Source organism: Nyctereutes procyonoides, unplaced genomic scaffold (assembly GCF_905146905.1).
Source record: "Nyctereutes procyonoides isolate TBG_1078 unplaced genomic scaffold, NYPRO_anot_genome, whole genome shotgun sequence".
Taxonomy (NCBI): domain Eukaryota; kingdom Metazoa; phylum Chordata; class Mammalia; order Carnivora; family Canidae; genus Nyctereutes; species Nyctereutes procyonoides.
The window spans coordinates 7,108,122-7,131,022 of record NW_026575031.1 but is presented as its reverse complement, the minus strand read 5'-3'; the positions used below and the strand labels follow the sequence as shown (position 1 = coordinate 7,131,022).

The following is a 22,901-nucleotide window of genomic DNA, read 5'->3' as shown; positions in this document are numbered from 1 at the left end:
ATCAAAGAAGCAAAGTCATACAGAAAGGGGGAAGCTGGAGTAGCATTTTCAAAATTGTCTTTTTTTTGTTCACGTACCTCCACAAATAATTTAAAGAACCAAAAACAGTGTACCCTCCTGCCCATTTTTAGTTGATGTCTATATTTTTTCATAGTTTTAAATATTTGTAAAGGATGCATTTTCTACCTATTATATATTGTGTACCTCTTTATTCATTTCTAAAATTCTTTTCTTTTGGTGTTTCAGTTTGGACAATTTCTATTGCCATGTCTTCAAGTTCACTAATATTTTTTCTTCAGTGTCTAAACTGTTGTTAATTCCATCCAGTGATTTTGTTTTTCATCTCAGACATAGGTTTTCATCTCTGCAAGTTCAATTTGTATATTAAAAAATATTTTAAAAAATCTTCCAAGTCTCTACTTAGCTATATGAACATATGGAATACAGCTATAATAATGTCTTTATCTGCTAATTCTTACATAGGTGTCAGTTCTGGGTTGGTGTTGATTGGTTTTCCTTCTCACTGTAGTTCATATTTTTCTGCATCTTTGCATGACTAGTAATTTTTTTATTAGACTTTTTATGTTTTTGCATGCTGATTATTTTTGTATTCCTGTAAACATTCTTGAGGCTTGTTGTGAGATGCAGTTACATTACTTAGAAACAGTTTGATCCCTCCAGGTCTTACTTTTAAAATGTATTAGGTGGGATGAACAGTGTTTAAATTAGGGGTAAGAAAAAAATAAATAAACTGGGACTAGTGTGTCCTCACCACTGAGGCAAGACCCTTCTGAGAACTCCAACCAATCCCCCACAAATTATGAAGTTTTCCAGTCTGGCTGATGGGAACAGACACTATTCTAGTCCTCTATGAATATTGGCTACTATTCCCCCTAATCATTTTGGATGGTTCTTTCCTTTACCTCAAGTAATTTCCTCACATTTACATGATGAGTAATGCTCTGCTGAATAGTCAAGGGCGGCTCTTTACAGATCTCCAGAATTCTCTATGCACTTTTTTTCTCTCCAGCAGTCTGTTCTGAGCACTTTAGTTTGGGTTGCCACAAACTCTGAGCTATCTTCTTCAGCTCAGGGAGTCTGCATGGCCCTGCTTGGGTTCTCCCCCACCCCCACTGTGTGTCCTAGAAACTCTCTTAAGCAGTAAGCTGAAGCAATTATAGGGCTTACCTCATTTGTTTCTTGTCTCTCAGAGATCACTGTCCTTTGTTATCTGGTGTCTACCATCTTGAAAACTGTCATTTCATAGTTTTTATGTTTAGTTGATTGTTTCAGGAAGGAGGGTAAATCTGGTCCCTGCTACTCCATCTTGTCTGCAAGTGGAAGTTGTATATGTACTTTGAATGTATTTTTGTTCAAACCATGGAGCTGCAGAGTTAAATCATTCCATTTTTGGAAAATGCCCACCATGTATCTTACATGCAAAGCCATAGGATAGACCTCTATACCCACAGCCAAATCAGATTGTCTTTTTTTAAAAAAGCTTTATTTATTTGAGAGAGAGAGAGAAAGAGAAGTGGAAAGGAGCAGAGGAAAGGGAGAGGGAGAGAATCTTAAGCAGACTCCTGCCTGGGCATGGAACTGTACCAGGTTGATCCTAGGACCAGGAGATCATGACCCCAGAAGAAATCAGGAGTCAGATGCTCAACTGACTGAACCACCCAGACTGCCCCTAATTGACTTTCTTTCTTTCTTTATTTCTTTTTCTTTCTTTTTTTTTAATATTTTATTTATTTATTCATGGGAGACAGAGAGAGAGAGAGAGAGAGGCAGAGACACAGGCAGAGGGAGAAGCAGGCTCCATGCAGGTCTCCAGGATCACGCCCTGGGCCAAAGGCAGGCGCCAAACCGCTGAGCCATCCAGGGATTCCCTCTTTCTTTTTCTTTCTTCCTCTCTTTCTTATTTCTATCTTTCTTTCTTACGATTTTATTTATTTGACAGAGAGAGAGCACAAACAGGGCGAGTGGCAGACAGAGGGAAAGGGAAAAGCCAACTCCCTGAGGAACCAAGAGCCGGATGTGAGGCTTGATCCCAGGACTCTGGGATCATGACTTGAGCGGAAGGCAGATGCTTAACTGACTGAGCCACCCAGATGCCCCTCCAGATTGACGTCTATCAGAAAAGTCTGGTGCCATCTTTCAGTTCAAACAAATGTGATTAATATGCATCCTGTATCAACCTTTCACTCTTTTTTTTTAAGATTTTATTTATTTATTCATGAGGCGCCCGCGCGTGCGCGCGCGCGCACACACACACACACACACACACACACAGGCAGAGACACAGGCAGAGGGAGAAGCAGGGTCCATACAGGGAGCCCCACATGGAACTCAATCCTGGGTGTCCAGGATCAGGTTCTGGGCTGAACGTGGTGCTAAACTGCAGAGCCACCTGGGCTGCCCAACCTTTCACTCTTGAATTTGAATTCTTTTCTTTCTTTCTTTCTTTCTTTCTTTCTTTCTTTCTTTCTTTCTTTCTCTCTCTCTCTCTCTCTCTCTCTCTCTCTCTTTCTTTCTTTTTTTAAGATTTTATTTGTTTGGGGACGCCTGGGTGGCTCAGCGGTTGAGCGTCTGCCTTTGGCTCAGGGCATGATCCTGGAGTCCCGGGATCGAGTCCCATGTTGGGCTCCCTGCATGGAGCCTGCTTCTCCCTCTGCCTGTGTCTCTGCCTCTCTCTCTCTGTGTGTGTGTGTGTGTCTGTGTCTCAAATAAATAAATAAATAAATAAATAAATAAATAAATAAATGATTTTATTTATTTATTTGTGTGTGAGAGAGAGATAGTGAGAGAGAGCACAAGCAGGGAGGAGAGGGAGAAGCAAGCTCCGTGTGAGCAGGGAACCTGATGTGGGGCTCAGTCTCAGGGTCCTGGGATCATGACTTGAGTCAAAGGAAGATGCGCAACAACTGAGCCACCCAGGCACCCTTTGAATTTGAATTCTTAAATGAAAAAGGCACAGAATTGAATAATCACACAGAGGCCTGATAGTGATTATAATTTTATCAAGGTCCTTCCAGGGCTTTTCAGCAGAGTGGCTTTGGACAACCAATCATTTACATAACACATAATGGCTTTCTTTTGTTTCTCGTCTTCCCACTGAACTGAGTTACAATTTCTTCTCTTAAGCATAAACACTTCCAGACCTTGAGTTATCATTGTCCCTGCGAACAAGAGTGTGGGTGGAAAGGATGAGGAATGCCTGTATTTTCTATCCCCCAGCAAATGGTATCTTGATGGATGGCATGGGGTGTCAGAGAGCTTGTCATTGCCTACATGTATTATCAAAGGCTGAGATAAGGCCACCATGGAAGAAAAGATCGGAAACTCTCCAGATAAACGGATGAAGGTTGTAAACCAATGAATCTTCTTTCCTGATACCTCCCACCTGCCTCCCTTTCCTGTCATGCAATGGGAGAAGAATGGAATGAGTTAGATGGGGCTGAGGAATTTTGGTTTGTAAATCTCTTGTGAGATGTCTCTGACAGAATCAGGCTCAAGCTGGGATATTGCCTAAATATCATAGCATCAGATATGCCATGTGCTAGTTAAAATCCAAGAGTCTGCCAGTCAACAAAGCGCCACAGCTTTGGAAGGAATGGTTTTCCCATAGTAACAAAGTATACCAAGTTACATTTTAAAAACGTACAGCACACGTACTCATACTCTGAGTGTGAGTTCAAGGATCTGTGGTACAAATAAAGAAAATGACCTTAAGTCCCAAATGGGTGTTAACATAGTTCTATTTTAAAGTGTCTCAGTGTTAAGAGACTGTTCCTTGAATTCAGAGCAAACGTGAATGCTTTAACTGGTTTTCCCCTGCCTCAGCATGCTTCTCAGCCATATACTCATTGGAACCACCAATGATAATAATAAAGTGAATAGGTCTGCTGGAACTCACAGGAGTTTGGAAATGTTTTCAATCCTGCTTTCCAAAATTGGGGCCAGCGAGACAGGCTGGATGATCCATAGATATGGGTTGCCTGTTGGTATGGGCCACTCTAGCTGTGAGGCGATGTTTTAGATTACCACTGGGTTCTTCCAGTCTTTTGGGCCCAGTGATATGCAGAACAAATCCAGTCAGTACCTCAGCTACTCTGGCTCATCTGTCTTCCTGTAGGGTTTTGTGGCTGTCACCTGCAAGAATGGGACCCAGAAATCTCTGAGTAGGATCCTCGGGTGTGCCCAAATCCCTGATGCCTGCCCTACCCACCCCTATATACTCTCTCTTTTATTTCGGTGGTTGTGTCCAGGAAAGTGTTGAAGCTCCAGTCCCAGATGACATGTCTCCCTTTGCAGGACACAAAAGAGGGTGTGGAGGAGCAGGTTTTTGTGGTCCAGGCCCCTGTTGCCCTCTCACAATACAGGGCAGAAGAGCCTTGGTGAGCTGCTCAGAAGCAGCTAAGATGCTGGTCTCTCTTTTGAGTCAGGGCCAGACTTCTGCTCATGCTCAGGAAGAAGGGCTCACCTTGTCCGCCCTCTGGCTGACTGTCCCAGATGAGACCAAGGCTCTTTCGGCCTGGCTGTGCGGTACAGAAGGACATGGTCCATGGTGTAGAGAAGCCAAGACCCTGATGAGCAGCCCCAGGCCAGAGAGGTGGAACTACTTAGACATGAAGATAGAGTCCCAGCAGACCTCCCAGAGGAGAGGTCCAAGTTAAGTCCTAGTCACTGCTTCTGCTTTCTGGTGTCAGGGGTTTGATTTTCTTAACTTGTAAAGGAGCCGATGTATCCTGTCATTCCGGCCCGTGGTCTTAGCTCTGTGTCATTGGGGTTTCTGCTCCACTTCTCAGGGGCTACTTGAGTGGGAGGTAGGTCTCAACAATATAGAAAAAAAAAAAAAAAAGAACAAAAACACCTCTTAATTTGCCTCCAGCTTGGTCACAGACTATTTGGCCCTAGAAAAATCCCTTTCCCTCTGTGATCCTCATCTGTAAAATGGCCTGGATCAGTGGTTTTCACACCACATTCTGTGGAGCTGCCAGGAACTTGAGGGGTTCCCCAGGGCCCTCGTGAGGCATAGTAGAAAGTGAGGCTGAGCTGGCTCTGTATACCCTTACCTGCACCCACCAGAGTAGCTGCTTTTAATCTGTTTTATATACTGTGTTTTCACACAAGGGTTCTTTGAAGAAAGAGTCCCAAGGCTACCAAGTTTGAAAACTGTTAGAATGAATGATCACTGAGGTACAGTCTGAGACACTTGTACTTCTGAAGGCAAGCTCAAGCTCTCTCCCCTCCAGGAAGACTTCCTGGTTCCCCATCCTGGGTACTTGACCTCCAGCAGTTCTAATGGTGACAGGCATTTGGCCCTCTGCCCACACTGCATGGTGCCATCAGTGACCCATCTGACCCTGTGTATATGTGTGAGCTGTTTCCCCAGATAGAGTAGGAGCTCCCTGAGGGCAGATGTTCAATGTTCTTTCCGTGCCTCTGTCTCCTTGTACTACCATATCAGAGTGGCTGTTTAAGTAAACTTGTTCCAAGTGCCATGAGCTCTGACATGGCATAAAACCTTGCAGAGAGACTCTGCTTTGGGGAGGAAGAGTCACCTATTGGTCCGCCGAGTACCTCCACAGACTTGTCCATAGGAAGCTGGGGACCCTGACCTGGGGAATAGTTTTAGACTCACACACTCCCCAAAAGGGCAGGCCAGAATTCCTGCCTTCAGTGAATTCTGTTGGACCTCTTCTGCCTTCAGGGCCTCTCCTGGAAGAGGCTCTCCATACCCTGGCTATGGAAGAAGCATGCCCCTGGCCCTGAACCTGGGAAATCAGATCAGCCATGATGCCCCAGTGTGGGTAGGTTCTCAGTGGATCTGGAGGGAAGCACAAAGCAGATGCAGAGCAACTCCCGGCTTGCTCAGAGTATAGCTCTGTCTGGAGATAGAGATCTGAAGAGAGGAAGGGTAAGAGTGTACTCAGAGACACCGGTGAGATGAACCAGCAGGTTAGCCACAGGCAATGTCCCTTGGGCAGGTAGCCAGGAGAGTGGGAGTTCTAGTGGTGGAGGGAGCCAGGAAAACTGCTCTCCCATTTACAAGCTCTGTGACTGTGGGTAAATCATTTAACCTTACTTATTCTCAATGACTTGACCTATAAATTAGGGGGATAAGGGCCTGGCTAATTGCAGGTTGCCCCGTAGTGAATGGTGAGAGTCCAAGGGGACAATGGGTATGCAAGTAAAGAATTCTGTAAACTAAGAGGTGCAGGATATAAAGGATTCTTATTGTTTGTTTACAGGAGGGAGCACTCTTCCTGTGCCAGAGGGGCTCCCTGTGAGGGACTATCCTGCAATTTGGAGATACTCTGAGGCCTGGCCCTCCTCCCCCTGCTTCATTCCCAGCAGTCATCTCGGCCCAGCCTTGATAAATTTCTGGTCAGACTGGGGAGCGTGATGGGGTAGGGCCATTCAGGAAAGAGGCCTCGGCCTAATCCTGGCCCAGAGAAGCACCCCCAAAGAGAAGGAAGTGTCCTGATAAAGAGCCCCTGAAAGGTGTGAGGTCCCGGAGGCTCCTGAGTTTCCTCAGGGCTCTTTTGGTTGGAGAGGTGCCCTGGCAGGGTCCCAAGGACTGGGTTCCTTACTCCCAGTTGGTGTGGGGGCCAGGTCAGCCTACCCCTAATACCTGGAGCTACACACCTGGCCTTCCCCCTCCAAGAGGTCCTGGTTGGCATTACAGGGACAGATGAGACCTCAGCAAGCCACGAGACGTGAGCTTGTGACATTTCTCTCCAAAGATCCTCCCCACTGAATCCTCTGGGTGTGGAGAGTAAGCAACAGCCTGGACGAAGGCTGAAACATGTGGCAGGGTTTAAAATCCACAGGTCGGAGGTGACACCTCTCCATGCTGACGTGGGGAGATGCATGCCATTTGGCTCCAGTCTGGGCTGCCTGGTCACCTCTGACCAGCTCTGTGCCCTAATCCGGCCTCCCTCAGCTACTGTAGCCTGAAGTGTGGGTGCTGGGCCTGCGGAGCCAAACATCTGGCAGATCTGGCTGGCTGTTGGGCAGCACCACAGGGCTGCCATCTCCTGGCGCCCCACGGCCCTTCCAGGACAAGCTGCTCTGGTGGGAGGCAGGCAGTGATGGGTCGTACACGGTCTCCCTCAGTGCCAGCCATAAGGTGTCCCGCTTCCCATTCAGCTGGCCCCGCTCCGGTACTGTTTGCTCAGTTTCATCCAGGTCATCTGGGGAGGCACCCACAGAATCTGGTACTCGGGCGCTGGGCTCAGAGGTGCTCAGGCAGGTCTCATCAGAGACACTGAGCCCCTCCAGGGTGCTGGCTGAGGAGCAGAGGCAATCGGGAGGCTCCACAGCCTTGGGTTTGGGAGAGTGGGTGGAGGCTTCTGGTGAGGCCTGCACAGGCTCAGCTTTCTGCATTGGGGAATCCTTCCTGCCTTGGGTTTTGGGGCTGGGGCCAGCCTGCTTATAGGGAGAGGAGGTCTGCAGGGCTGGACACTGGCTGAAGACTGCCTGGTGGTCCAGGAACAGCTCCCTTGGGGAGGCCGGGGCCAGTGGGGGCCGGGGGCAGCAGGGGCCATCATGCAGCTGTAGATCCTCTGAGAGTACTGAGGGCCGGTGGGACAGTTTGCTAGTGGCCGTGCTGGTGTCAAAGCTGGGGCTCCGGCGCCGGGCAAGGGGCTGTAGCTCGTACTGTTCTGAGCAGGATCCCGGCGCCCCTCCCACTGGCCCTGATCGTGGGCGGCCAGCCTTCTCCCCACTTGGCTCCCCAGTTCCAGCATCCCATGGCAGGTGGGCGCAAGGCCAGAGGATCTGCCCACAGTTCTTCTCTGGCCCAAAGAAACAGCACAGAGATTGGAAGAAGAAGCTGGCAAAGCCGCAGCTGACACACTTGACCATCATAATGACAATGCCCAGCTTGCGATAGAGCAGCACTGTTGCGGGCAGCATGAGCACACCGGCTGCAAACAGGGCTGCAGCCCCTACTGCTGTGGCACAGCTGGTCTGGCGCAGTGAGAAGGCCACGCGGCTCAGGCGATCAGGGTGCGGGCACAGGTGATAAGAGATACAGTAGTTGACGGTGAAGTCTACTGAGAGGCCCACAGAAGCAGAGAGAAAGAGGGCTTCCGCAGTGTTGAGCTGCCATTCCAGGAGAACCAGGAGCCCTACTGTGAGCAGTACGGTGCCTGCCACTGCTGCCACGGAGAACAGGCTAAGTGGAACGTTCCAGGTGCCCAGCAGCAGTGTGGCAAAGGCCAGCGCCAGAGCCAGGCCCAGCACGACAGCAGGTTCTGTGCTCAGGCTGTGCTGCAGGCTGTACAGCTCCAGATGGCTGGTAAACCAACCTCGGTGGAGGCCGGGAGGTGCCCTACCCAGCTCCGCTGCCAGCCAGTGGCTGACCTCAGTGTAGAAATGATGGGTCTGGCTGTAGTCTGGACTATACTGGAAGTTAGTCTGGAACTGCAGAACCAGGGCAGCCAGGCTGCCGTGGGTATCGAAGCGGGGTCCTAGGTCTCGGGTGTTGTTGGGGCCTTGCTCCAGAGCCATCATCTTGAGGCAGTGCAGGAAAAGCTGGGGTGCCCAAGGGAAGCCCGAGTGGCCACAGCAGAGGCCAGGCCCCAGGCGGGCACAACCAGGGCTCGCCACCCAGCGCTGGAGGGCCTCCATGAAGCACAGCGTGGGCCAGCCCTCCGGCTGGGCTCCAAAGAAGCTCTGATTCCGAGCCGCGTGGCAGAGTGCCAGCAGCCAGCGCTGGGCCTCGGGACCGCTCGCCGAGAAGGCAGGGTCGCTCACCAGGGAGCTGTTGCTGCGAGGGTCCAGCGCGTCGCCGGTGTCCACGGGCAGGATGCCCCACACCAACACCACGGGCATGTGGCCGCCCTCGCCCTGAGGCAGCCGCTCGAACAGGAACTGCTGGCGGTACTCAGCGTCGAAGCGCTCAAAGGGGTGGCTGGGCCGGAAGACCTGGCCGCGGGGCGGTGGCAGGGTGGGCAGCCGCAGGCGGGGGCTGACGCCGGCGATGTAGGCGCCCCCTGCCGCCAGCGCGGCGAACCAGCAGATCCAGATGTAGCGGAACTTGATGACCCCACAGGGCAGGAGGCGCTGGAAGAGCAGGCGCGAGGTGCTGGCCGCCGCCCGCCGAAGGCCTCGGAGCCGCCGCTGCAGGGCCAGCGCTAGTCGCCGGGGAGCGCTGCCTCCCCGCTGGCCCTGCGCCCGGGACGCACAGCCGCGTGCCAGGTAGCGCTCGTGGAGCACGGCGGAGGCTGGCAGCCAGGCGAGCGTGAGCGCCAGGTGCGCCAGCACGGCCGTGCCCATGTAGAGGGCGAAGCAGCGCACGGCTGGCAGGCGGCTCAGGTAGCTGGCATAGAAGGCCGCCGCTGTGGTTAGGCCCGAGACCAGCAGCAGGTAGCCGAAGTGGTGCATGGTGCGGCCCACGCGCTGGGCCAGTCCCCCAGAGGGCAGCTGGCTCTTGCTGAGGCGCCACAGGTCGAAGAAGATGAGGGTGTGGTTGGCGCACACGCTGCTGAGCAGGACGAAGGCTGCCAGGTTGACGAAGGGGAAGTAGGCCATGCGGAAGGCCACTCGGTAGAGGAAGAAGGCAACCAGCAGGGAGCCCAGCACCCCCAGCAGCACCATGAGTGTGAGGAAGAGGGAGCGCAAGTAGAGGGCGATGCTGAGGAAGATGGCAGCCAGGGCTAGCAAGGGGTACACTGTGTCCTGGGCCAGGTAGTGCCTCAGCAGCTCCTGCTTGAGGCCCAGGTCCATGCCAGTGATGGATGTGTAATTGTCAGAGAGCCCCCAGGGGGTGGCCAGGCGGTCCAGGTAGATGCCCATCATGGAGGCACCCTTTGGAGTGGGCAGGAAGAGCAGGCTGTACTTGAGGGAGGGCACCTGGTAGTCGGCCGTCTGGGGACTCAGGAAGTCCCTGTCCAACAGAAAGTGCAGGAGTTGGTAGATGGCACTGTTCCGGGAGCACTTGGTGGGAACCTGGACACAGTGTGGGGGTTTGTCCTGCCCAGGGCCCAGACAAGAGGGCACCAGGGCACCGCGGTGGTAGTAGGTGGCACAGGCCCGCAGAAGGGCCAGTGTTCGGGCTGCATCCGCTTGAGTTGTGTCCAGGCAGGAGGAGCGGTTGGAGAGCACGGCCACATAGTTGCCCAGGGACCAGCTGGGGCAGCACTTATTGGCTTCCGTACGCTGGCACAGAGCCCCAAAGTGGGTATGGGAGCGGATCTGTATGGCACACACAGCAGGAGAGAGCTCAGGGGCAAGGCAGGGGCCCAGCTTCCACAGCCCTGTCCAAGGCCCTCTCACCTCCTGTCAGGTTATAGGGCAGAGGCAGAGAGGCATCTTGATCGTCCCACAGAAATGGTGTGTCTCAGAGCTGCATTTGGTTCCTGGCTACATCTTGACTCTACCAGAGAGGAGCCTCAGGAATACTGCCTGAGGTTCTGCCCTAAGTCCCCTGCAGGTCATGCACCCCAATTCTGCACTGCCTGAGCCGGGAGTGGAAGTGGAAGTGTCGGCCACAGATGAGTCAGGGGTCCAAGGAACTGGAAACAAACAGTGGGAAAAGTGGGAGCCAAAACATTCCAGGGTCAGGGCCGGTGCCAAGCCTTTGCCCCCTCCTTCTGTCCACTGGTCTGCTTAAACCCTCTGAGGGACAGAGTTGTTTCTTTTTCGGACCTCATGCCTTCTTTTCTGTCCCACCTGCTGTTGACATAACACATTACAACAGCTGGTACAGTTCTGGAGGGCACTGGCCTGGGAATCAGAGGCTCTGTTTCACTGCCAACTGGCTCTATGGTCTTGGGCCTGAGATCATGCTGACCATAGCAACATTTATTGAGAGATTTCTATTGCCAGTCATTATGGCAAATTCTATCTTGTTTAATTGTCACAACATCCTTATGAGAAAAGTACCATTATTTTCTGTATTTTGTATATACAAAGCCCGAGGCACTGAGACATTAAGGAACATGCCTGTAGTCGTCACACAGCTAGGGAGTATTAGAACTGGCCTTGGGGCGCCTGGGTGGCTCATTCGGTTAAGTGTCCAACTCTTGATTTTGGCTCAGTTGTGATCTTGGGGTCCTGGGATTGAGCCCCCCCCCATGTGGGGGGCTCTGTGCTCAGCATGGAGTCTGCTTGTCCCTCTCCCTCTGGTCCTCCCCCTGCTCTCTCTTAAATAAACAATAAAATCTTAAAAAAAAAAAAAAAAGAATGGGCCTTGAATTCAGGAATCTGACTCCAGGACACATGTTCCTAACCAGTGTCTTGGTATTTCAGATACACTTGTGTGGAGTGCCTGGGGCTACTCCGTGCTGTTTACACTGTTTTTCACAGCAAATCTTCCTTCAGATGTTATGCTGTATGGCTCTCCAGTTAGCATGATGGGATTGGCACTGCTTGGGTTGATGGAACCTGGGGGCCTTGGGGTGGGGCCTCCTCAACAGATCTTGAGGCTCCTTTTCAGGACATTTTGAAAATCCCAGGCTCTGCATAGTCTCTGTGTCTTGGCTATGTCTAGGCTTTTCTAAAGACAGTGACTCTTTTTTCCCCACCCCAGTCTGGAGCCTTTCAACAGGGTTGGAATAATTTTCTAAGCAGGGAATACTCTTTTCCCCAGTCCACCCTGGCAGTCCTGGCTCAGCTGTATTTCCTGGGGATTAGGTCACTGAGGTCCTTATGGCCCCTGCCCCTCCCAACCCCTGGCACCTCCCCCTCCATCAGCTCACCTGGTCCTGTTCCATTCGACACATGGAATGGATGGCGTGCAGGTTCCATAGGCTGCCCGCTGAGGTGGACATGAACACCAGCTGTGCATAGTTCTTCTCTGCAACACACCCCCCCAGAGTTCAGTTCTTTGGCATCAGGTCCTGGGCCCACCAGAGGGAAGTTGCTTACCCAGGGCCATATGAGGTTCATTCAGATCCTCAGAGGTCTGAAAGGTGTGCCTAGGTGCCCTATCTGGGGCCCTGCCCCCAACCCAGCCCCCGAGACCTACCTCAGCCTCTCAACTGTAACCCAACTTCCTTGGCTTGAACATGGCCAGCGGCCTCCTTCCTTTTCTGTCTGCCCAGATTTGTTTTTCTGGGCCCCTCTGTTCTAGTAGGTGTGATGGGGACCACCATTAAAGGCAGGAACTGGCCGGTTGCAGCTTACCAGGTGGGCCACAGAAGAAGCTGTCCTGCCCTCTGTCCTCCAAGGGCTCCACCATTCTTCGAGGCCGGATTAAGCCCTCCTGGGCACTGCTCCAGGGTGTGGGGCTCAGAGTGATATGGAGGTTTGAGCTGAGGTAGAGAGAAAAGCTATGCCAGGCACCATTAAGGGATGGGGGCTCAGAGGAGGTCAGACACCACTTCCCAGGGGACCTCAGCAAATCCCTCTGATCTGCATCTGGGGAGGTCACCCGATGCCCTATCTCTCTCCCCCTTTTCCTTCAACGGTGGAAAGATGGAAACCCACTACCTGTTCTGCTCAAGGTCTGGAGAGAGAGAAAGCAGCTTCCTGGGGCCTGTGAGGGTTTGCAGTGCTCTCCAGACTACTAGCTTGCGCCCAACGTCTGTGTCTCGAGGCTCAAATCCCTGCAGGAGGGGAAGACAGAGAAGATCAGGTGGGCAGAAGGAGGATTGCTCCATTTGGGCCTTCTTGGCTCTGCCCCTTTGGGTCCCTGGAGCAGGGAAGGCCAGCCCACCTTTATGGATTGTTGGATGAGAGTATTACCTCTGTATTATCTCCGTAATGCTCTCTAGGGGTCAAGAGCCCACCATTGCCTTCCCATCTCCATCTGGGTTGCTCCAACTTTCTGCCCCAGACAGAACTGAGGTGGCCAGGCATGGGGGGTCCCTGTCCCTCTCCTTAGCCTCTTACCAGCAAGGGCTTAGAGAAGTCGGGCAGCCGGTCCCCCAACAGTCCAGCTAACGTGCAGAGGAGGATGACAGCCAGACACAGCAGCAGCACAGCCACTGGCCACTCGGCAATCAGCTGGGAATAGCTGGGAAAGAGGAAGAGAAGCCACAGGAACTGGTATTAGGTGTGGTAGCAGGGTGTGGTGAGCTTCAGAGTCACCAAAAAGGGGTGATAGGGCCAAACTTGGCACCAGCCTAGTCACGCCTAGGGGGCCACAGAAGGCCCAGGCCTACCTCTTTGGCATCTGGAAGGCCCGTTCCTGCCTGTGGAAGGGAAGAAAAGACACTTGCTTGTCAGAGCCCTCTTGTAGGATGGGTGGTAGGGTGTGGGGACTGAGGAAAATGGTACTAATGCTTTCAGGCTGTTCTGCTCCCAAGCTCCAACCCTTACTGCCTCTTCCATCCAGGCTGCCTCCTCCATTAGAGGCATGGGACATCCTGGGCTGCCTTTTAATGAAGGAGTCCAGAGCCGGGGGGCTCACCCCACTTTTAAGCCCGGCCTCATCTCCCAGTGGGAGTTTGCAGGCTGCGGGACCCCTCCTTACCTGACGCTGACCACATGGTGCTGCACAGATGGTGGCTTCCAGGCCCCATCTCGCTGTGAGGGGGCTGGGGAAGGACTGAGGCTAGAACCATGGGAACAGAGAGCTGCCCGGTCCCCAAGCCCCGGCAGGGAACTGTCCCCCCGGTATTCCTGTGGCACCCGGGGATAGGTGAAGTGTGCAGGGGCCAAGGGGCTGGTTGGGCGCACAGGCTGGAGGGTGGAAGTTGCTGGTGGGGGTTCTGAAGAACTAGAAGGGTCCTCAAGGGGGCCACTGTGGGGGCAGCAGCTTTTCTCTGGGCTTGCCTCAGAGGCCACGGCCTTGCTCTGGGACCTGGGGAGAGAGGAGACAAGGGTGATGGGGTTAGAGGGGGTGGGGGTGGGCCACCCCATGCCCCAGCATTGTTCAGTAGGCTGAGACAAGAGATTGGGCAGGGGGACTCAGGGTTGTTTGGCTTATTAGTCCTGGGGAAGAGGTGAGGAGGGTGCAGCCTCTAGCGATCCATTCCCAGCCCTACCTCTCGGCACCATTGTCTTCTTCCCTCATCTGTCCATATGCTCTGAAGACAATGTTGGCAGCCTGCTACATGCCAGACACTGTGCTTTTATTTATTTTTTTAAATTTTTATTTATTTATGATAGTCACAGAGAGAGAGAGAGAGGCAGAGACAGAGGCAGAGGGAGAAGCAGGCTCCATGCACTGGGAGCCTGACGTGGGATTCGATCCCGGGTCTCCAGGATCGCGCCCTGGGCCAAAGGCAGGCGCTAAACCGCTGCGCCACCCAGGGATCCCACACTGTGCTTTTACATATGTGATCTTATGTACTCCTCGCAAAAACCCTACAGGGGAAATACTTTCCTTGTTCTATAGATGTGAAAATAGGTTCAGCAAGACATGAAGAGCGGCCTTAAACCCAGGCTGACTTGCAGTCTTGAGCTCTTTCTGGGGCTATCCCCTGCTCATTCTCATGGCAGATGTTTGTTGAGTGCCTCCGGCAATCTTGTTCCCACCTTAGAGCCTTTGAACTTTCTCTGCTGTCACCTCAGCATGCTTTCCCCCAAGATAACTGCATGGCTCACAGCCTCCCTTTAGTCTCAGTTCAACTACCACCTTCTAAGAGAAGCCTTCCCTGGCTACCCTTTCTAAATAAGCACCTGCCAGCTCTCTACCCTGCTACCCTGCTTCATATTTCTTCACAGCATTTGCCACAACCGGACATTATACAGTGGTCATGTTTACTGCCTGCTTCTTGTGTGGAATGTGAGCTCTGGGAGAGCAGGGCCCCATGCCTCTGTTCACCTCTGTAGCCCTAGTGCCTTGAACAGTGCCCTGCACTCAGAAGGTGCCCAAGGAATGTTTGTTGGGTGACTACTGAGCACTAGATGGGCTACTAATGGTGGCGCTGGGATGAGTAAGTTTCATCTTTGTCTTCTAGGCACTCATAGTAGGTGGGAGATGTTGACAACAGTCCCGCATGTTGAGTGTTGTGAGAGAGGAAGTCACAGAGGGCTGAAGGAGCCCAGAGGAAGGCCCAACTTTGACAGGGGCGAGTGTAGTCAGGAAAGGTTTAGCGGAGGCAAGTTCTGCCCTTCCACCACCCTTGGGCCATGGGGCAGAAGGTCTTGCTTTGCAAGAGTGTGCACAGCTGGGAGAGGGAGTCGGGACCCCAAAAGAACTTGCCAAAGAGGAGTTGGCAATAGATACTTCTTTCAAAATTACTCATGAGGGCAGTATTCAGTGCATGAACCCAGCCCCACTCCTTGGGTGGGGGGGTGGGGGGAGGCGGAGTCCCACTCAGGGGCAGGATTGCCATACCTAGGACAGGAGTAGATGGCCATAGAACCAAGTTCCTGAGAGAGGCAGAGACACAGGCAGAGGGAGAAGCAGGTTCCCTGTGAGGAGCCTGATGCAGGACTTGATCCCAGGATCCTGGGATCACAACCTGAGCCAAAGGCAGACACTCAACCACTGAGCCACCCAGGTGTCCCCCAGCCACGGTGTGAGGTAGACATTGTCCAGAGAGGCTGGTTTTTGCCCAGAAACTGAGTAGAGGAACTGGAAAGAATAGGCAAGCTCTTCCTCTTCCTCCCAGAAGGATGGCTGGTGGCATAGCAGTGTGGGAAGAAATGACCCTTATGCTGAGAGCAAAATGGGGAGGTGGGCTCCTGGCTCTATTATCCTGTAGCTCTGGGGCCTTGGGAAAGACACATAATTCTTGGAGTGCTGGTATCCTTGTCTATTGAGTAAGAGTATAATGATCATGCCTCTTCTCAGGTTTGGTATAGGAATTAACTGGTTTAACATACATGACATGCCTGCCATGGAGCCTGGAATGTGGAAGACACATTTGCTTTCCTGCCTGTTCTTGCACTCAGTGCTACAGGGAGCATGTAGTTTAAGAAGTATATTTAGGGTGGCCCTGGGTGGCTCAGCGGTTTAGCACTGCCTTCAGCCCAGGGCATGATCCTGGAGACCCGGGATCAAGTCCCACATCGGACTCCCTGCATGGGGCCGGCTTCTCCCTCTGCCTGTGTCTCTGCCTCTCTCTCTCTCTCATGAATAAATAAGTAAAATCTTAAAAAAAAAAAAGAAGTATATTTATATTTACGATTTGACCTCTCTAGGCACCTCAGATAATAGATCTCCATTTTAGAACTTCTCACACTTTGAGAATCTCACTACATATATAATTATAAATACTTTCTTTTATTTAAAAGCTGCATCAGAACTTGAACTCATGATTTAAATTACTGATACTTATTTTTTAATTAACTCAACATTTAGAAAAATAGGAATTTGACCAAAGTTGTTCTAAAGCAAGACCTCAGGGACTCCTGGGTGGCTCAGCAGTTAAGCACCTGCTTTCGGCTTAGGGTGTGATCTTCGAGTCCCAGGATCGAGTCCCACATCGGGCTCCCTGCATGGAGCCTGCTTCTCTCTCTTTCTCTCTCTGTGTTTCTCATGAATAAATGAATAAAATCTTTAAAAAAAAAAAAAAGCAAAACCTCAGAGACCCATAAATTTGATATAGCAACCAGTGTCCTGGCAAATAAAATACCTTATTGGCCCATCCCCATGGGCCGAAGAAAAGCTGTATGAATGGTCTGGGTTTATGTGCATAAGTGTGGACATTTACTTTAAGGTTTTTGTTCTGCAGGTCTTTTTTTTAATTTTTTTAATATTTATTTATTTATGATAGTCAGAGAGAGAGAGAGAGGGGCAGAGACATAGGCAGAGGGAGAAGCAGGCTCCATGCACCGGGAGCCCGACGTGGGATTCGATCCCGGGTCTCCAGGATCGCGCCCTGGGCCAAAGGCAGGCGCCAAACCGCTGCGCCACCCAGGGATCCCTGCAGGTCTTTTTTGAGCACCTACACACGCTGGGCACCACTCTTGGTCTGGGTTATCCTGAAGACATGAAAATGACCCATTAGTCTTGGTCTGTCCTTTATTGATTTATTATTTTTAGATATTTTATTTCATTTTATTTTGAGAGAGAGAGAGAATGAGCATGGTGGGAAGAGAGGGGCAGAGGAAGAGGGAGAGAGAGAATCTTAAGTAGGCTCCCTGCCTACTGAGACCCATGCAGGGCTTGATCTCACAACCTTGAGGTCATGAACTGAGCAGAAATCAAGAATTGGATGCTTAACTGACTGAATCACACAGGCACCCCAAGATTTAATTATTTAATTAAATATTTATTTTTTAAAGTAGGGTGTGGAGCCCAACATGGGGCTTGAACTCACCATCCTGAGGTCAAGACCTGAGCTGAGATCAAGAGTTGGACACTTAACTGACTGAGCCACCTAGGTGCCCCAGGATTTTATTTTTTTTTTTTTTTTTTTTTTTTTTTTTTTTTAAAGTGATTTTATTTTTATTTTTATTTTTTTTTTTTAATTTTTATTTATTTATGATAGTCGAGAGAGAGAGAGAGAGAGAGAGAGAGAGAGAGAGGCAGAGACACAGGCAGAGGGAGAAGCAGGCTCCATGCACCGGGAGCCCGACGTGGGATTCGATCCCGGGTCTCCAGGATCGCGCCCTGGGCCAAAGGCAGGCGCCAAACCACTGCGCCACCCAGGGATCCCTATTTTTATTTTTTTTTTTTTAATTTTTATTTATTTATGATAGTCGAGAGAGAGAGAGAGAGAGAGAGAGGGATTTTATTTTTAAAGTAATCTCTACACCCAAGGTGGGGCTCAAATTCACAACCCTGAGACCAAGAGTTGCATGCTCCACTGACCAGCCAGCCAGACACCCACTGGTCTACTTCTTTGAAGCAAAGCCTGCATTCCAGGGGTCAGGGGGGTGGAGCAGCCAGGGTGTCTATTCCAGCTACTCATGGCCTTAGAGCACTGACTGACTGAGTCCTGGGCTTTGCTTAGGAGCCAGGCTCCTCACCTGCTCCACTTGGACTGCTTTTTTTTTTTTCCATTAAGGGTAGCTAGCACTATGGGGGTGCTGGAGGAGAAAAAGTGCTGGAGGAGAAAAAAAGCACCCCCTTAACCAGTCCGCCAAAGCCCATAAGCCTACGCTGTTCTTTAGCTGGCTTCTGTTCAACAAGGATTACAGCCTTCTACCATTGGTTTGCTTCTACTGGGGTCTCCCTGGCCCCAGCCTCTTCTTTTCAACCTCTCTTATCCTTCTCCAGGGACCTAAGATCAGTTGCTCCCAAATCTCATCCTTCTTGATGGTGTCCATCATTGTCAATGTGGCAGAATTTGAAACCCTCCACATCCCAGCTGCTGTGGAATTGGGCCTTTGTCTCAACCCCCGCTCCCCCCACCACCAAGGAGAAGAGCTAAACTCTTTTGAGAATAAAAGCTTTCTCCTGCCAGCTCCTGTTGCCCTCTGTTCTCAGGAGACATAATAATAATATAAATTAAACACCCCAGGTCTTGCTTTCTTCCCAGGGGCCTTTCATTCTTACCCCTTCAGTTCTATGGGTCTGACAAGTGTGAAGAACTTAGGCTGGTCTATAACCCAAGTGACTGGGGCAGGCAAGCAGGGGGATGGAAAGTGGTGACACAGGTTTCCTCAAGTGGCCAAAACTAAAGCAGCCAGGGTCTGGCTGACAGGGCCCCAGACACAGAGCCCCCACCAGGAGACTCATGAGAGGTAAATGTACATGTGCTTTAACTGCACCCCAGGGCCACAGACACATAGCAATATGGACATCCATGTGATTCCACAGAGAGGCCAAGACAGATGAGGGAGCATTTCATGCCACTAGGAAAATAAAAAGATAATTTTAAAAACCAGAGAATGAACTATTTCAAATTGCGCTGGAGTCAATCAATTAGTAAAGAACCATGTGGGTTCCATTCACTGTTCTATTCACTGTCTATTTGTCTCCGGAGTATTACTTAGCTCAGCAGGAACATATTTATATTTCTTGATTTGAACTGTCTACCTTTGCCTGATTAGTGTCCAGGGTCTCTGGAGAAGTGCATAGAGAAGCCAGAGGTCCCAGAGAGCTGCTGAAGGAGAGCAAGTGGTTCCTGTTCCCAAGAACGACCCCCATGTGCAGGGGAAATGGTCAGACCAGACAAGGCATATCCCTGATGAAATATCCAAGGCAGCAAAGGACTCTCCATCTCCTTCTAGGGATATTCCTGGTCCCAAGCTCCTACTCTGCCCTGTCCTGTCCCTGCCTTGCTCATCCCTTGCTCTTTGGTCAGTCAGTAAGCCCAGGTAGCCCTCTGGTCCAGGGAATGCATCCATCCTGAGTCTCACTCCCTTGAAGAAAGCTCTGTGCCTTTCAGAGTAACAGAGTCTGGCTAACTCTATCCAGACCGATGTGTTAACAATAGAGGGAAGAAAACATTTTTCTCTACTTGTGGGGCCTCCTCTTTGGTCTGAGGTATAGAATGTACATTACAACCGGGGCAGTGTAGAGATATGTTCATCTCTGCTTTCTTGCCCCCAAAGAAAGTCTCTTATTTCAGTCCAGGCAGGAGAGGGAGAGGCAGGGTCATGTCAGGGGAGGGATTCTGAGGGTGGCAGACCAGGCAGGGCACAGAAATTGCGCCATATTGCTACCTGGCTGGGCTGTTCCCTCAGACATACGGAGGAAGGTGGAGGAGAGGCACCAAGATCTGGGCCCCGAGTGAGGTGCTCCTCCGGTCCTGCCAGCCTGGAACTCCTTCAGGGATGGTACTGACTGCAGCCTGAGCCTCATAGCCAGCCCACCCTTGCACTTCTAGCGAGTGCCCATAGCTGCCACATGCGGGGACTCACGCCGACACGTGCGCAGACGGCCATGGAGGTTGACTGGAGAGGGACGGTGATGGACAAAGACAGTCCCTGGCGTGGCGGCAAGTGCCTGCCCTCCCCAGGACACACACCTTGGGGATCCTCCCGTCCAGGCCGTCCGCGCACCTTTGAGCACATTGACAAGCTGGAACTCAGACTGAGGTCGCCGCGGGCTTGGGGCTTCCTGAGAAGATGCGGGGGCAGGGCCTAGAGGGAGGGGCTCAGGAGGAGGAACCGGAGGAACTCCCCACCCCCGACCCCGGGTCTTAAGAAGTAAGGTAGGAACAGTGAGTGGGGCAGGTACTGGGGCGGTGAGGGTGGTGGGGACTGACAGTAGCGGGTATCAGGGAGAGAGAAAATTGACCCGGTAGAATGCGGGCGTGGTCAGGGGGCCGGTAGCGGGGAGGCGCTGGCAGGAGCTCTGGGAGGGGCTGGGGAATGAATGAGGGAGACATATGGCGGCTACGGGGATACCTGGGGCGCGGGTGCTGGCAGGGTCTGCGAGCTGGGTCTGCGGAGCCGTCCGCCCTACCTGTCCGGGGAGCTGCCGTCTGAGGCCAAGGGCTCCCCCTTGGGCCGCTGCTCCCCTTCCGGACCCGGGCCGGGAGCCGGACCGGGAGCCGGACCGCCGCTGCTGCTGCCGCGACCCGCGTCCATGCCCGCGGGCGGCGCCGCTGTCCGGGCGCTGGTGCTGAAGCGGTGGCGGCGGCGGGCTCCCGCGCATGCGTCGGACAGATCGCTGGGCGTGGCCGACAAGGGGCCCAGCCAATGGGCGCGGCCCCAGGGGGGCGGGGACAGAGGCTCCTGGCGGCGCGGACGCCCAGCGCTGGAGGCTTGCGGTCTTTAAGACCGTGGGGTTGGTTGTGGCGGGCCCCTCTACGCAGGCCAGGTCCGAGAGCTGCTGTGAGAAGCCTGGGGGGCCTTTCCCAGGCGGACATCGATCTTCCCGTAAGAGACCAGGAAGTGCGACTCCAGGCACCGTGCAGAGAGCCTCGCTGCTTGATACGCGCTCTTCCAGCTGGAAAGAGGGAGAAACTTCCACACCGGCACTTCACTGTGCAGGAAGCAAGGGTTGAGAGGTCGGGCGACCTAGGTCCCACATTTCCCTCAGCTTTGCTCAGCAACCTCCTCCTCCCCAATGGGACTAGACACTGTTCAGGTTAGGTCTGTCCTCACATTTGTCTGGACCTGGACCTGGGTTTGTACCCGTCCGCTTTGGAGCCTGGCTTCTTTTATTCAAGTGTGGTGTATGGGCTGTGGGAAGAGAGAGAATTCACAGTTCTATCCCTCTTCAGCCTGGGAGGTACCCAATAGCCACTCACTTTAGAAAACTTGTTGCTCTATCATCAGGGAACGGCTGTGGGGAAGGGGAGTGGGTGATGGGCCTGGAACAGGCCTGGCTAGAGGGCGAGAATAGATATGGGTAGTGTGAGAGGACTGGGAGTTGAGAAGTGGAGAGGGTTCCTGATGTAGGATTTGCATGGAAGGGGTTTCACAGCAAGCAGGCTGGCTGTATGTGCAGGGAGGTGCCAAGGCTGAGGGATGGGGCTGGGAAGAGTCAGAACCGACAAGCGTTTAGAATATAGGTATCCCTAATATCACTGCATGCGCAGATATCACTCTATGCAAGGCATAGGTCACCAGGCGGGAAAATCTATGGAGGAAGGTGTAGGAGTGGTGGGCCTGCCTGGAGTAGCTTTGGCTGTTTGGCTGAGGCTTCAGTTTGACTGAAGATACAAAAGGCCAGCCGGTAGATTGATGCTGACTGAGTAGGGTGTGATCAGGCCTGTGTGATGGTTGATGCAAACTACAGAGTGGGGGCAGTGTACAAAGAGGACCTCTCTCTTCCTAAATGGGCTTTAGGGAACGCTTCATATTGATGGTGGAGCTTTAGCTGGCTGAGAGGGAAGGTATTCTTGATCTGGGTGGGGAAGGGGGTGGTGGTGGTGGTGGTGAAATAGGCAAAGTTAAAGAGGCTGAAAAGTTCAGTGCCTCTTTTTAGGGAATGATGAGAAATACGTCTGGACAGTTGGGATCCATTGAAGGCTTTTGCTCTATAGAGTGAGGCATCTAGACCGAACCTTGGAAGGCCCATTGGGTCCAGGTATATATGATGGGGTTAAAGTGATGAGGACACAGTTGAGGCTGTTTGATGGGAGAGGGCAGCAGTGAAAAGGAAAGGAGTGGTGGTCTTATTATAACCATATGCTATGGGCACCACTTGAGTCAAACTTCTGAGAATGCCTGGCTGGGCATTTATATTTTATAACTAAGGAACTCAGAGACCATCAGGCCCCCTGGGTACCAAGTTGGATATGAAGGAAGACAGGCTCTTTAAGGGTAAAACATGGCCTCTAAGAGGCTATTTATTAGGAAGAGAAGATTCTGGTCAGGCCCCATGACAGGTCAGAAGGCTCCCCATTCTTGTGTCCTCTTTCTTCTGCTTCCTTAGTGAGGTGGGCCACGTTGGGGCACACAGGGCTCTGGGCCATGGCCGGGTGGGGGTGCGCAGGGCCCTGGGGGGTGGTGCCCCCCAGGACCATGCCCTGGGCCATGGCCAGGGGGGTGCCCACCAGGCCCTGGGGGGTGGTGCCCCCCAGGACCATGCCCTGGGCCATGGCCAGGGGGGTGCCCACCAGGCCCTGGGGGGTGGTGCCCCCCAGGACCATGCCCTGGGCCATGGCCACCCTGTGGAAAGCCAAATGAACAACGTTAGAGTTAGAGGTCAGTGCCAGTCTTGCCTGAGATCAACTTCCTTCTTTCACTCCCTTCCTTTCACCTTCTATTATAGAGGAGTCTGGATTCCTGGGCACTAGCAGGGGATGGTGGTGGAGAGCTGGGAGGCAGGGATAGCAAGTGATAAAGCTAGAGCCCTAAGCAGACAAAAGTGGAGGAACCTAGATTCACTGGTTTCCATTCCTTGAGCCAAGATAGGACTCCTACTCCCTGAACTCTGGTTTATTTCATCTGTAACTAAGGAACAGAATTATCTTTTCTTCTCCTTTTTCTCACCCAGGAACCCTTACAGAGTCATTAGAGATTTTGCCAGGCTAGGAACTGCAGGCTAACTACTCACAAGTGAGGGTAGGGCTGGGGGAGGCTGTGAGGGAGCTCACTGAGAGCTAGGAGCAAGGAGGCGACAAGAGGCAGGGTTAGGGGAGAATGTAGGAGCTGAGGAAGAAGAGGAGGAAAGGGGGATGGGGAGGAGGAGAGGGGTAGGAGGA

At 52.3% G+C, this 22,901-nt stretch overlaps 1 protein-coding gene across 1 annotated transcript; it reads right to left on the bottom strand.

The window, feature by feature from the left end:
* Positions 1-6,945: 6,945 nt before the first annotated feature.
* DISP2 (dispatched RND transporter family member 2) lies at positions 6,946-22,358 on the bottom strand. Its single transcript, XM_055316618.1, has 10 exons — positions 22,143-22,358; positions 20,558-20,695; positions 20,210-20,481; positions 13,430-13,759; positions 13,119-13,148; positions 12,847-12,970; positions 12,445-12,560; positions 12,139-12,266; positions 11,712-11,809; positions 6,946-10,206 (listed from the first exon to the last, which is right to left on the bottom strand). Exons 1-10 carry the CDS (start codon positions 22,356-22,358, stop codon positions 6,946-6,948), a joined length of 4,713 nt encoding a protein of 1,570 aa, XP_055172593.1.
* Between the last annotated feature and the right edge of the window lie 543 nt (positions 22,359-22,901).